This window comes from Xenopus tropicalis, chromosome 6 (genome assembly GCF_000004195.4).
Source record: "Xenopus tropicalis strain Nigerian chromosome 6, UCB_Xtro_10.0, whole genome shotgun sequence".
NCBI lineage: Eukaryota > Metazoa > Chordata > Amphibia > Anura > Pipidae > Xenopus > Xenopus tropicalis.
Genome location: NC_030682.2, coordinates 62073165 through 62088619, shown reverse-complemented (window position 1 = coordinate 62088619; position 15455 = coordinate 62073165). Strand labels below are relative to the sequence as shown.

Genomic DNA, 15455 nt, shown 5'->3' with positions numbered 1-15455 from the left:
TGTAAGCTGATAGTGTGAATAGAGGCTCCCTGACAGCCAATCGTAGCCCTTATTTTGCACCTCCATTAACTTTTATGATGCTTGTGTTTCTCCCCAAGTCTTTTTTACATTTGACTGTGGCTAACAAGTAAGAAAGGTAGGGGACCCCTGCTTTAGACCATGTGACTATTGAAGTTACCAATTTTATTTCCCAGAATTCTGTCATGCAAATTAGGATTTGAATGCTGAATTCGGTATTTCACCAAATTAAAAAAAGTGCATTATATACATCCCTAATTTCCAGGGGATAAAAGAAACTTCTGTAAACCAACAGGTGAAAAACATATGCTGTGCTTCATTTTCTGAGGTCACCTGAAGTTTCCTTGTGAGGCAACTTTGGAAACTCAAGCACTGCATATGTATGTGGTACATGTGTCTTTTATCAACTCAAAATAACTCTGTAACTATCTTCTGATTTTGGTTTCCCTTTCCAAGCACTTATGTCTCACAAGTTTATATGTATAATAACAAATATTTACCGTGTATACTCGAGTATAAGCCGAGATTTTCAGCCCAAAAGAAGAGCTCAAAAAGTAATCCTCGGCTTATATTCGCGTATATACGGTAGATGCTGATGTAACGCTGCCCTACGCACCCCCCCCGTTGCCCGACGAGCGTGCACGACCACCCTGCCCCCGCCCGACCCGTGTTCATGTGCGCGCTGACTCTGCGATCACCCCCCTGCAAAGGCAGCCCGTAATACCTTGTTGCAGCCATCGAGCGCGGCTAGAGCATTCGGCGCGCATTCATGCACGTCACGCAGAGCGCGACATAACACACGTGTGCGTGCGCGCCGAATGCCGCTATGTGCCCGATGCTGAGGCAAGGTATTTCGCGCTGCCTTTGCATGGGGGGAGTGCGAGCTGCCTTTGGACGGGGGGGGTGGGAGCGAGCTAACAAAGACTCGCTTTGGTACAGGCTGCACGTGCTGCATTTATATCTTTTGTATTTGCAAACAGCAGTATTAAAATGGCATATAGAATTTAACAAAAAAAAAAAAAGGATAACTGATTTTAAACATTACAGCTCCCTATAGATCCTGTCTGGTTTTGTGTTACAATAGGCAAACAACATGCATTGCAGTTCGGTCATGTCTACCTTGGCTGCTGATTGGCTGGCATTCTATACTACAAAATTCAGAGCTCCACCTCTCCTGGATAGCCTGGGAAAAGCCAGCAGGAAATGGGTGGCTGGTCGGTGCTTGCTATGCTTGTAAGGAAATTTTTATTAAAGTAGAACAAAAGGCAACTTCAAAGGCACATTACTTCTATTTTAGTGATGTATAATGAAAGCAAAAATACTTGGGATAACACAGGCTCGCTTTCGTACGGGCTGCACGGGGGGGGGGTGCGAGCGGGATAACACAACAGGTACCTTTGATCAGGGTGTGCTTGTGGTACAGACAGCTGGATGACATTGCAGGAGCCGGGATATCACTGTACTACATGCAAACCTTTCCTTTCTAATCACCCAAATTAAAATGATAACATGGTTGGCCGGTTGGACAAGTAATCCGGCGCTGCCCTTACTACTCGGACACAAGCTAGTGTGCAGGTGTGTTAAAAGAAATGGATGCCTAGGCTTATACTCGAGTCAGTAAGTTTTTCCAGTTTTCTTAGGTAAAATTAGGTACCTCGGCTTATATTCGGATCGGCTTATACTCGAGTATATACGGTACTTATCACTAAGTATACTGCAAAAACATTTTGTTCATCAGGCATACCTTGACCAGTTCCGCTGTTATCAACATCAGAAACGCACAAACACCCTTGATCAAACTCTTCATTCTTTCCTAGTGAGGCTGACCACCAGTCTCGTGCTTTGAATAATGACATTACTGAAAACTCTAAAAAGGAATAATGGAATATTCTGGGTTAATATTATACTTATGCAAAATAAAAAGGCAGTTCTTTAATGGGGTTTAACATTAAATAATTCAAATGGGATTGTTTTGCTTTTAATAAGGATTCATTATAATTTAGCTGGGATCAAAACACAAGGTAAAGTCTTATTATTATAGAGAAAAAGAAAATCAATTTTAAAAAATCTAAATTATTTGCTTAAAATGGAGTCTATGGAAGATGCCCCTCCCATAACTCTGAGCTTTCCGGATAAAGGGTTTCCGGATAATGGATCCATACAATACAAAAATATTAAACAAACTTCAAACACTAGTTCCGTCTATCCTATAACTAATTATCACCAAATCGGTAATCAAAGCAAACAACAAATGTGATTTACTTAAAAAAAAAAAAAAATTTGTATTATATTTTTGTGTAAAGGAAGTAAACATTATTCATTTAAAAATAAACATATTCAAATATGAACAACAAATGTGGGAAAAGGCAGAAAACTGTGAACCAGTGTCTTTAATCATGCACATGTTTTTTCATGAAAAGACAACGAGAAAATATCTAGATTTCTAATAGTGTTTCAGGTATTTACTGGACACTGAAAGATTAGCATAAGAGAAAACTGAAGCAAGAAATGTCCTTGCTGCAGAAGCCTTATTAATCTTCTTAGCCATCAGGGTGTCTAGAATCTTCTTAACTATGGTTATAATCTGGGAGGAGGGGAATATGATTCATCTAAGCAACATATGTTTGAATACACACACTTTTAGAGTTATTAAAGATAAATAATGTTTAAACAAAGACTGCAAACACTAATGTTTGCTTATATGATGGGAATTCTAAATTTATTTTTCATTTTTCTATGCCAAAAAAGCTTAGTTGAAGAAAAGAAACTCTACAGAAATAAACTCTACATGGCTGTATACAAGGAAAATACAGGCAAAATGCACAGAACCAGTGCACTAATATATATGTCAAACAGCCCTCCTCACAACCACTATCTATATTGACCATCACTTATTGGACTGCTTTGATGATATGTATTAAATTCTTTATTGCATCTGTGCATGCACAAATTACCTTGGTCAGAAATGGAAAAGGTGCCTGTTAGTAAAATAGGCCCTAGAGGCACCAGAATTCACGAGAATAGACGATAAAAGATTTTCTGTGAAATTAGTCAACTGTCCCAAAGAGCTTACAATCTGCAAATGAGGATTAAGTACTTATGCATGTGTCCCCTATTAATTCAAACACATAATTATAATTTATGTTCTATCAAGCAAAGCCTCTTAAAAGTGATACCAACAGCTAAAATCAATTACTTGCAACGGTATATTGCTCCTGGACAAACTTAGTGTCTTTTATTACATATTGGGGTAAGTGCTTAAACCTGTGTGATTGAATGAAAAGGTTGCATTCATAACTGTAAATGAAATATGAGAGATTAGGGAAGATGATGGCTGAAATATAGAGAATTACATTTTGGAAGAGTGCCTGTAACAGTTATTTTTCCCTCACTTCTGTTATCCTTGCTATCATAACTGCCACCAAACATACTGCTTAGACAGGTTCAGAACTGCTTGGAGCAGATTAATCAAAGTGTGAAATTAGAGCTCACCACACACAAATTAACCAGCACTTTATTCATTCCTATGGGATTTTTTGGAGTGTATTTATCAATGTATGAAAGTTAGAGTTCATCATTTGATAAATAAGCCTCAAAAATGCCATAGGAATGAAAATAAATTGGGTGAATTTTTCTGTGGTGAGCTCTGGATTCATACTTTGATAAACATACCCATTAGTGTGCTACAAATGTAGCGTAAAGCATAAAGAGCAGGGCACATAAGACAGAGCCCTTAGGACTGCCAACACAGAGAAGAATGAGGAGGAGGCGGAACTGGAAAAGCAACTTTGAAAATAAAGATAAGGGGTCAAATTATTAATGCCCAGGGTGCAAGTGCTAGAATACCAATGCAAGTAATTTCAGAAAGCAATTGCATCCTGGGTATACTTGCTTCCTACACCTTTGAACCCTGCAAAAGCTGAGGTACTAGTGCCACCTAACTCGTTAGGGTAATGCCCACTGGGCGATTAGTCTCTGTATTGATTCCCTTTTGGAAAGGTTTTTCAGGGAAATTAGTCGCCCGTGGTAGCAGAGATTTATTACAGGCGACTAATCCCCCCAAAAAACATTTCCACCGGCAATAAAGGGAATCGCCGGAGTAAAGGGAATCAAGGACTGTATTGCTTTAGTGATCTTCACCTACTGGCTTTTTTATACACGATATTCAGCCACATACTTCTTGGGCAGCATCATACACAAGGCGATTGTTATGGCTGCCTTTAGGTTAATGTCCCATGGAGCAAGTTAATCGTCCGCGTTAGATCTCTGCTTCCGCGGGTGGCTAACCCCTTCGAAATGCCATTCCACAGACAACAATAGGGATTGCCAGAAAGGCCTATGCATGGCTTCAGCTTTCCGAAGTTGCCTGCACAAGGAAACTTAGCATGACTTCACAACCATTTTAATAAAAATTTACTTTTTATAGTAGTACAGGTATGGAACATGTTATCCAGAATGCTCAGGTCATGGGGGTTTTCCAGATTTCTTTCTGTAATATGGATCTCCATACCTTAAAGGGCATGTCAACCCCAAAAATAATGTTTTGCATAATGAAAGAAAACATAGTTCTAAGCAACTTTCCAATATGAAATAATTAAAAATTTGTAACGCTTTAAACGTTATTTGTAAATGTAATTGCTATTGAAAGAAGCATTTGCTGAACTCCTGGTTGTTACATTTTAAACAATGTTGCAAAGGACTTGCTTCTCCAGCAATACAGGTCTGTCATTCTGCTGCCTTGTGTTACAATGTATATAAATGTATATTGCAAAGCTGCTAAGAATTTTGGTTTCTTTTATTAGGCAAAAAATTATATTTTGCGTTGCCTTGTCCTTTAAGGCTATAAAATATATTTTTAACATTAAATAAACCAATAGGATTGTTTTGCCTCCAATAAGGATTAATTATATCCTAGTTGGAATCAAGTTCAAGGACCTGTTTTATTATTATTAAGGAAATGGCAATCATTTTTAAAAATTTGAATTATTCGCTTATAATTGAGTCCATGGGAGATGGCTTTTTCAAAATGTAAAACTTTCTGGATAATGAGTTTCCAGATAATGGATGCCATACCTGTATGTGCCATTGGGTAATCCTAAATTTAAAAAAAAATGTCATTTTAAAAATAAAGGGCCGCCTCCTGGGATTGTACGATTCACTGTGCAAAAATACAAACCAAGGGCACACATACATGACAGGTCACATTAGCCAGTTAATGGACATATATTTGTCTTTTGCTCCCACAGTTCTTCTAGTTACAGTTAGAGCTGCATTATTTCCTGTCAGGGGAACTCTGAGGAGGCACACAGATCATCACAAAATGGTGGCTTAAGGATAAAGGTGTAAAAGGGCAATATTTGCTGATATATATATATATATTACAGTTTAGTAAGAAGCTTTAATAGGCCAAGTAATATGACATACTGTAAACTATCTGTAGGTTAAGTATTCCTTCTGGGGGTACAGTTTTCCTGTAATGTCGAGCAAGTTAGGGGATGGGTAGGAGGCAGGTGTGAAGACACCTACATGTCTCCCTCAGCATCATGAGTACAGCACTGTATGTATGGGAAGGTACAGGTCCTTGTACTCCATTCCCAACACCCACCATAATCGAACCATAAGACAAGTGAAAAGCTGTGTCAAGACTAGTGATAGCAGGTCTCTTGGATTGGTAGTTCATCTTTCAATTAAGGTGGCCATACACGCAGCGATATTCGTACGATATTCGGTGCATGTATGGTATGTCGGCGAGTCGACCGATATCGCAGGAAGCTGCTGATATCGGCCGACACGCCGATCGGACCAGTTTGAAAATTTTGATCGGGCGCCATAGAAGGCGCCTGACCAAAATCTCCCTTCAGCGCTGAATCGGCAGAAGGAGGTAGAAATCCTATTGTTTCTACCTCCTTACCTGCCGATTCAGCCCTGAATGGTGTGTGGCGGATCTGATGATGTTTCGTGCGACCAATGGTCGCCACGTGTATGGCCAGCTTAAGCTTAAGTAGACAGTGATATTCTGAAGCAATCTGCAAGTGGCCTTCAATTTAAATGTTTTGTTGTTTTGCATTTTTCAGCTTTTTATGAGCAGCTATCCAGCTTGAAATTTCATCAACTATCAAGTTCCTAGAGTCCAATTTACCCTAGCAACCAGGCATTTGAGAACATGAATAGGCGAGGACCTGACTAAAAAAATAAGTAATAAAAAGTAACAATAACAATAAAATTGTAGCCTCAGGGAGCAATAGGTTTTTGGCTGCCAGGGTCAGTGACCCCCATTTGAAATCTGTAAAGAGGCAAAAGAAGTGGACAAATAATTCTAAAAATATAAAAAATGAAGACCAACTGAAAAGATGCTATGAATAGGCCATTCTATAACATACTGAAATGTAACTTAAAGGTGAACTACCCCTTTGAGAGCTATAAACATAAACAAGATTTTCTAAAATGTTGCGGCAAAAGAAAGTAAAGAAATTGAACAGTATTTTTTAGGAATGCTAAGATTACAGCTAGGTTTTGAGCAGATGGGAGTAAATAGAGAGAAATACATCGCGATTTTAAGCATCATGGGTCAGCTGGGCAACCTGAATTAAAGGAACATTAACACCAAAAAATGAAAAAGTTTTCTATGCATTTAAATGTAATGTGCAGTTACTCTGTAGGGCCACATCATTACCACGTCATAGCCCCTGATGTCACCGCCCATCCCCATACCCAGGGTAGCTAGAACCGAGAGGTGCCACTCTATACTCTGCACTTCTAAAAAATATCTGTTAGCTTCAGAACCACCCCTATAGTTTATATAAATAAACTGCTGTGTGACCATGGGGACAGTCATTTAGGTCTCTGGCACACGGGGAGATTAGTCGCGGAAGTTTCCTCTCAAGGCAACTTCCACGATATCACTGAAATCGCGACCGCCGCGTATGCCATCCCACGGGCGATTTACATTTTCGCTGGTGGGATGGCATTTCGGGGAGATTAGTCGCATTTCGGGGAGATTTGTCACGGACGACAATTTCCCCGTGTGCCAGAGCCCTTAAGCTGAATAGGGCAAAAAGTCTCTTTGCTACACAGCAAAAAACAGATAAGCTGCATTAAATACAACCGGTTTAGTTATCACACAGGAAGATAAACAGACGTCAAGTACACGTGCTCGCGAGGCAACTTCGGCGATTTGTCGAAATCGCCTGCGCAGCGTGTGCCATCCCACCGGCGACTTACATTTTTTAGGATGGTAGTTCGGGGAGATTAGTCGCCCGTGACAAGGGAGATTTGTCACGGGCGACTAATCTCCTCGTGTGCCAGAGCCCTAAGGCTCTATACAGGACTATAGAGTAAAAACTTTTCTCATATACAACAGGAGATCAGTTGCCAAAAAAAGTTTATTTTTAGGTGCTGGATGAACAGATACAAACTTTGAATGTAAATAAAACAGTTTCACTTTTTTGTTATGTTACTGGTCCTTTCAATGATTGGGAAGTAAACCAGGACAAGTAGTCACATTCTGATTGCAACACGGTGCTGTTAAATATTGTTATTTAATAAAATATGCCATTATAAAGGATACTAAAATTAGTAAGAACAGGCAATGGTGACTGCCTGAAGTTTTACATGAATGTATTTCGACCAGCACAATAAAAATACAATACAAAGATCATACATTACAAAAGAAAACTCTGATATTTTTTTTTTTACTAAAGTGAGGAACATAACTTATTTGCAGCATATATTTGCAGCAGAAAAGAAAAATGGTAGCATTTTAAGAGCAGCCATGTGTATCAAGCAGAGAGGAAAAAAAATTGCATTTAATTCAATTAACAGTAGTTCTTCCATGTATTTACATCTTAAAACTTACAAAACGTTTACTCTAGTGCCTTGCGATTTTTGCAATTACTGTCAAACGCCAGTTGACAGGGCAGAATGTAATCAGGCATATATTTTTCTCTGTTAATCCAGCAGTGTACTTAATCGCAGTGGGATTTCTGCACACATTTGCTGATAAGAATACATATAAAAGAAAGGAACACTGAATTATCAAACTAATCAATCATAGAAGTGAAAAAGACGCAGAGTTTAAGCACAAATGTGCAATGACAGTATACAAAAATATGACAATCACAGTGCACGATTAAGTTAAAACTGCAATTTATGACAAATAAATAGCATTGCCTTTCAACTAACCTGTTGTTCACTCAGTGCCTTTTGCCCTCTGGCCAACAGTGCCTGATGTCACTCGGTGTAGCTTCACACTCCAGCCCAGATACCTTTTTCCACTACTTACCCTCGTTCAGAAGGTTCTGCACCCAAAGCCGTCGCCATCTTAGCTAGGTTGCCTGGGTAACAAGTACAACCAAACGACGACTGACGCACGGCACTATGGGACTGGTAGTCTCAACACTAATTCTTAGCCTTAGGATGTGAACTTGCGCATGCGCAGGGCTCCTTTATAAAGGGGCTGAAATGCAAGCAAATGCGCTTGTGCGGCCGGAAGTAATACTTTTGAGCTGCAGATTCCTATCGTCATATACAGGCTTTGCTAGCGGATTAGGACAGAGCAGAATAAATGTCCGTGAAGAGACTGGGTTTATCTGCGTGGGTTTGTTTTTAATAGTGCGTGGAGCAGTACTGTCATACATTAGAGAAAGTAATCTGAAACTCAGACCACAAGTACAGTGTGTATAGTGCAATTTTCAACACAACTGGTATTAGCTGTTAAGAGCAGGTAACAGCAGAAATACAAATCATAATCATGTAGACAGACTACAGTATTTAGGGTTAGGTTTAGGTTGGAAAATATAACCAAATATAACATAACTTTGAATTGCACTTCCTTATCTACCTTGTAGTTGGGTTGAGGAGTACCTAAAATTTAAATTAGCAGAACAAGATTTTTGAAGGCTGTGTCCAAAGACTGTTCAATTGCCATCTTGGAGTATATTTTTTTATCCTTTCTGAGGCAAACTGAGATTTTGGGGTCTTGTCATCATCTTCTGGATCAATGAGCAGTTATGCAGGTTCCATTTAGGTTAAATTTGATGGATGTCTTTTTTCACCCTCATCTACTGTTACTATAAAAACCAACAGCAGTGGGAAATTTTGTGTAAGAAACTTTTCTAAGGCCGTTGTATTTACTGATCGAGTATTTTCTTCTAGCTTTCCTGTGACATGGCTGACAATAGAAAAAGCTTAGTGGTTTTGCACATCGCAAGCTTGCTGTCATACTGTCATACATCAGAGAAAGTAATCTCAGACTCCGGCATAAACTTTTGTAGAACAGAGCATTGAATAATAGTTGGCTGGGTGGTTATTGTGCTGTTCTACGAGAGTTTATAAATGTTGCATATAATGCAAAATTTATAGTTGCGGGTGGTTGCTACATGCTGTGCTTGTCATTAAATGCAGCGGGAGCACACTGAATATCTTGAAATCTTAGATTGTAAGCTCTATGGGGCAGGGACCTCCTTCCTACTGTGTCTCATAGTGGGGGGGCACTCTATGCCTATCATGAAATGAAGGGGGTCATGTGCCTGTCATGAAATCCTGGGAGATCATGGTGTGAATACTATGAATGGCTATGATACAGTGTCTCCTATTAAATGCTTTAGTTGTGATGATGTCGTTCCATTTAGGTAGAAATGGTTTTCTTTTGTTAAATTAAGAGTGGACATAAGTTTCTTGTGTGCTTCAGACAGCGTTTATGTGCCTCCTTTGATTATTTGGGAGGTATGCAAAGGTCATAAAAGTAGAGAGGGATAATGTACAGGCTGTCAGATTCACAGAAATGTAACTGTTGGGATGTTGTTAAATAGGTTTTTACTATGTAGTAAAGGTAGTTCCTAATGGGTTACCATGGATTTAGTTTTGATTGCCAAACAAATGCATTTTATTCTGACATAGGAGAGCAGGTTCTGTGGAGGCTGAATAGGATATAACGGTGAATGGTGCAATTGAAATGTCAATCAAACTAGCTAAATAAAATGATAAGTGGAAAGGTAAAATAGCTTGGGAAGATAGAACACCAGGAAGGATTTGGGGTTGGGGTGAAATACCGTATATACTCGAGTATAAGCCGATCCGAATATAAGCCGAGGTACCTAATTTTACCTAAGAAAACTGGAAAAACGTATTGACTCAAGTATAAGCCTAGGGCCCATTTCAAGGGCAAGCTGTTTGGGGTGCGGATCAATCGTCACATATCCCATTTCCCACACATTCTGTAGAGTTGGGTTACCATAAGACCTGTCATTGAGGGGGTCACTGCCACTCTGTCACAGCCGCTTCAATCACTCATTACCTGTACTATTTATATAAATACCCATGCCAAGCACAGGCAATTTAATTAATATACATATTTAATAGGTAATAACTATTTTCCTGAATGCAGATATACCAAAATACATTCTTTTCTAAAAACTTGAAAAGTTTTCTGCAACGTGTCACAGGCCTTTAAAAGTGCAAAAAGCTTAGAGCTGCAAAGTACAATTTGTGGGACCTTTAGATGCACTAAACTACAACTCCCAGAATGCCCAATCAGTCAGGAACTGGCTAACTAGCTCTGATACACGATTCATGCAATAATGCCTTTAAAGAGGTTGTCAAAGTTTGCGCAGCTTACTGTTCAGCAGCGCCAACATTGGTTTGCAGTTCCTAATGAATAGATAACGGCACTCGTCCGTCCTTGGGGGGGGGCGCATCGCGTCACTCCTCCGTGCGTGCGATTGACGCGATGCGCGCACCCCCCCCCCCCCCAGGACGGCCGAGTGCAAGGGGAGGTAAAGTATGAACTGATAAAGTATGAACTGATTCTGGCCCGACAGCACGCACATTAAGTTATCCAGGGGGGGAAGGGGTGTGTGCACGCGCAACAAACGCATGTCATCGATTTACCGTATATATGCGCAAGTATAAGCCGAGGCTTACTTTTTCAGCACATTTTTAGTGCTGAAAAACTCGGCTTATACTCGAGTATATACGGTAGAAAGAAGCTGGTAAAGACATATGGTGTGTAGAAAAACATTGTAAATACTAAAACATTGGAACCCATGAGGGAAGGGAATATAAATTGTTTAAACAATTTTACAGAATGTCAGCAGCACATTGTGCTGTTGGAAGTAGCAAGCAAGCACTGTGTGTTTTGACCATGTTTACCTACATTTCGCCTTGGGGTTGCCATGTGTCTGGTTTTGAACTGAACAGCTCATTTATGTCAACAAGCGAGTTGTACCTAAAACACAGGAACAGGCACCTTATTAAAGGTAATTTTGTATAGGTGCACTATACGAATGGAAGGCATTCCTGCCTTCCATTAGGGATCAATTGCTTCTGCACCCACTGATTGTAACTCCAGGGTTCCCTCAGTGCTCTGTGTCAATAGGTGCACTGAAAGAATAGGTCACACATGTAAAGGTGCCCATACACTATAAGATGGGTGGGCGATATCGGGTAGCAAGTTACTTAAAAAAAAAATAATCCGATCGTTTGGCCCTGGGGCCAAACGATCGGATGACATTTGTGGTTATGGGGCAGTCAGTTCAGGGACCGCATCAATGAGCCGATGCGGTCCCCGATCCAACCGGATTTTCTAACCTGCCCGATCGAGATCTGGCCAATTTCAGGCCAGATATCGGTCGGCCAGGCCGCTCTGTTCTGCCCATACACGGGCCGATTAGCTGCCGAATCAGTCCAAGGGACCGATATCGGCATCTATAGTCGGCCCGTGTATGGGGACCTTAACTCTTGTGCCAAGCATCTAGTTTGAGATAAAGCGCACACAGTTGCATCCATTCTGGCAAATTCATTTTGATACAATTGTGGTAGGCACAGCTCAAGAGAATTGCCATTTGCAACCATAATGATGCAGGAATTCTGGAAAATACGGTTATAGAGGGAAAAAAAACATGACAAGAGGCACTTACTGTAAAGTTGCACTTTGCACACTGTGTCTAACACGTAACATGCAACATGGACCCCTAAGGAACACTTTTAGAGCTGTCGATTCCCCCAGTTTTCCAGTAAGTTACTATATGGCAATCCCCTGGTTTTAAAATTTCTCTAAATTAGAAATGCAGATGTGCAGTGTGCATTACGAGACATCATCAGGACTTTGTGCTCTTAAGCCACACCCACATTTTTTGTCTGTTTGAGGACTATGGATGCAGTAGTACATGTTTTTTGAGGATGTGTTATTGGAATTGCTCAAGAGGGGATTTGTAATAAATGGTGTAAAGGTTCCTATATGTCTCATCACTTCTAGCAACCAATCAGCAGGTAGCATTTCCTGGTCATCTGTTTAAAGGCAAACTTTTTTTATTGGTTACTGTGAGATACTGCACCTGGGCAAATATAGTGCCTTTTATTATGGGGTAAAACAGCAAAAAACATTTTTATGGAATTGCATTACCCTTTTCCCAAAATGGGGAGAATTCCTTCCCTTTGTTCTGGCTTTGGCACGTGGGCTTCAAAGGCAGTCCTACCCAAACATATCTTTTAGTGCATAGAAAATGATGATGTGCAAATATATTACGTAAAAAAGTATTGTTTAGTTGAGCATGGAGAGACACAACTATAGGGGCCTCAGCACATACAGATTACTGGGCTTACTAGTGGTTCTACTCCTCTGATTGTCATACCTTCACTTTTATCATCTCTAAAGGTCTAAAAAAGAGGCCATGTCCATGCTGCATTTTACAATAGAAACAATATGCCTGTAAGGTGTGCCAGAGACACTACTGTAAAACACAACTGACCTGCGGAGGAACTATTAAAGAGGAACATAGCTCCCTTTTTGACATGAGCTCATTCAGTTGGATTTATATATAAAAGTTGTATAAACTACCAGAAATAAATATTTTTTGTACACAAACATAACTGATTCCACAGACTGAAAGGAAACCATGATATATTGACATCTCAGCGTTGGGACTTGTGTCCCAACTGCTGATAGTTTGTCTCAGAGCGAGCACCAGTCACCCACCCCTTTAGGCTTACCATGTTCCACTGTAACTTGGGACTTGAAGTGCCTCTGTTTTCCATAGTGGGTGGTGGATAAATTCTCTGGAAAGTAGAGGGATTCCAGATTGTGTCAAAAAGGGGGGTATATTTCCCCTGTAAGAAGCATTACATAGAGCTTTTAGCTGTTTTTTACATCAACCACTAGATGTCACTTTGTTTCCAATAAAAGTAGACTAAATGCTCTCACCATGGACTTGGTAATAAGTACTATTTGAATTCAACAGCGAAAACAGGTAGCATGCTGCTGTCTTTGAGCATCATGTTTATTATTCCAGGGGGCACCAGGGTAATATCTTCTAATGCATCTCATATTATCCCCAATTATGTGCAATAAAGACTTCATAGTGGATTCTATGATGTTAAGCTACTGGGACCCTGATGCAGCATAACATTTCAACCACCATGCTTTACTGTTGGTATAAGGTTGGCTCTCGTGAAATGCTGTCTAAATCTCTCTTTGCCTCATCTGTCAAGGGCACATAATTTCAGAAGTCCTCTGCTGTGTGTTTTGTGGGCAAACCTAAGTCTTTCTCAAAGAACTATTTCAGTTGAGTCATGGTGATTCCACACACTTCAACAACAAAAGGCATCCCAAGGACTGTAAATGTGTAAAGTTTAAATATGCTGTTTTTCCAAGTTCCTCTCTTGGGGCTGGTAGTTCAGAGCCATCAGATGGAGCAGGTAAGTAATGATGAAACAAAGCCACTGAATAAGGCTGCAGCTTGTTTATTTTATAACATACTAAATCAATTACAAAACACCTTTGAAATTTTATTATAAGATTTATCAGCCTCTGTTAAACTCAGCAGGCTGACCAAAACACATCAAACCAAAATCTGGCATAAACAGGCCAGAATTACCATGTTTACCATTTAGCGTTACATAAAATTGTGTGTTTTTTAATAAATTTTATACATAGAAAAGGGGTTGGGAAGGATCAAGCGCAGCCTGCACTTGCTCCTCTGGCTCGTCAGCTGAAAGGGGTAAGCCCACGCCACTGTGTGGCTTTTAACCCCTCGGGTGACTCACCTCCGTTGCGCCAACAATGACCTGCTCTACCTGGCGCTGCAGACCCCACTGGCCAATAGCCCAACACCCCCCACCCCACTGCCTTGATCATTAACCCCTTCACACAAACCCCATTCGTTCGTGGGGGGCATCCACCCCCTTAACACTTATAATCATTTAAACCTAATTATTTGAAAATGTGGGTGTACTTACTTTTTCTACAATCAAAATTTGCATTTGTTTCTTTAAATTACACAGTGTAATATAAAATAAATGGTGCATGATATTTGTTATATTATATCACCTTTATATATCAATGTTTCTGAAATGAAGATCAAGTATCTGTAAGTTGAAAAAGTAAAAAATTGACATGGTGTGCTTAATTTTTCACATGACTGTAGGACGGTTAACTCAAGAGAAAATCTTAGAGATATGTGAATGAGTGAGATAGCAGCACAAAATCCTGAAATATGTACATTGATCATCTCTACAGCTAACTGGAGACCCAGTTTCACCTCCCATCATCCGATGTACAATTGATCCTAGGGGAAACAACATCAGTAAGAGAAAGATATATACGGCAAAAGGTATGACTTAAGGGTAGGCTTCCCATGCATCATTTTGGTCTCATTTACAACCACAAGTACAGTGTGTATAGTGCAATTTTCAACACAACTGGTATTAGCTGTTAAGAGCAGGTAACAGCAGAAATACAAATCATAATCATGTAGACAGACTACAGTATTGATTTTAGGTTGGAAAATCTAACCAAGTATAACTTATAACTTTGAATTGCACTTCCTTATCTACCTTGTAGTTGGGTTGAGGAGTACCTAAAATTTAAGTTAGCAGAACAAGATTTTGTTGACAACAACAGATATTACAGAGATAACATCACAATGAAGCTATTTCTACAGAACAAGCAAATGATTCATCCTTAATGACTAAAAAATATAAATATAGTGCAGTATTTCTTTTTGAAAATATCACACTCTTCTGTGTTATTATGGGAAAAAAGCTCCATGATGGTCTCAACACACTTGTGCAAGATAGCAGGGTTGATTTTTGAATCAAGTTTAACAGAGGAGCTAGAGTGTTAGCTGGGCTTGAAGATTATGATTCATCTACAGCAAGACCAAGAAAGATAAAGCTTCCATTTGATGTTAGCCTCCAAGGACACACACAACAAAGTCCAAGAGAGAGATTCAGAGATAACACCTTTCTCCCCTCCCTGGATAAAATGTCCCATGAGTTTAGAAAAAGAGCAGAGGCTTATAAATTAGTGAATGATCATTTCAGGTTATTTGTAAAAATGAGCCCACTAACAATGAGGATTTGCTTGCCCATGTAGTCAGTACCCAAATGACTTGGATGACAAACTTTCTAATGAATGCCTGCACCTCCACTCTTCATTTAAA

The 15455-nt window shown here is 39.8% G+C and overlaps 1 protein-coding gene across 2 annotated transcripts in view; it reads right to left on the bottom strand.

Annotated features, from left to right (window-relative positions):
- The window catches only part of bbs9 (Bardet-Biedl syndrome 9), a 160187-nt gene extending 151756 nt beyond the window's left edge, over window positions 1-8431 (bottom strand). Inside the window, exons 1-2 of one of the 2 annotated variants that reach the window (XM_012964735.3) lie at window positions 8200-8431; window positions 1763-1885 (exon numbers count right to left, since the gene is read on the bottom strand). In XM_012964735.3, coding sequence (XP_012820189.2) covers window positions 1763-1874 — 112 coding nt within the window. In that variant the 5' untranslated portion in view covers window positions 1875-1885; window positions 8200-8431. 2 annotated transcript variants of the gene reach the window in all.
- Window positions 8432-15455: the final 7024 nt, after the last annotated feature.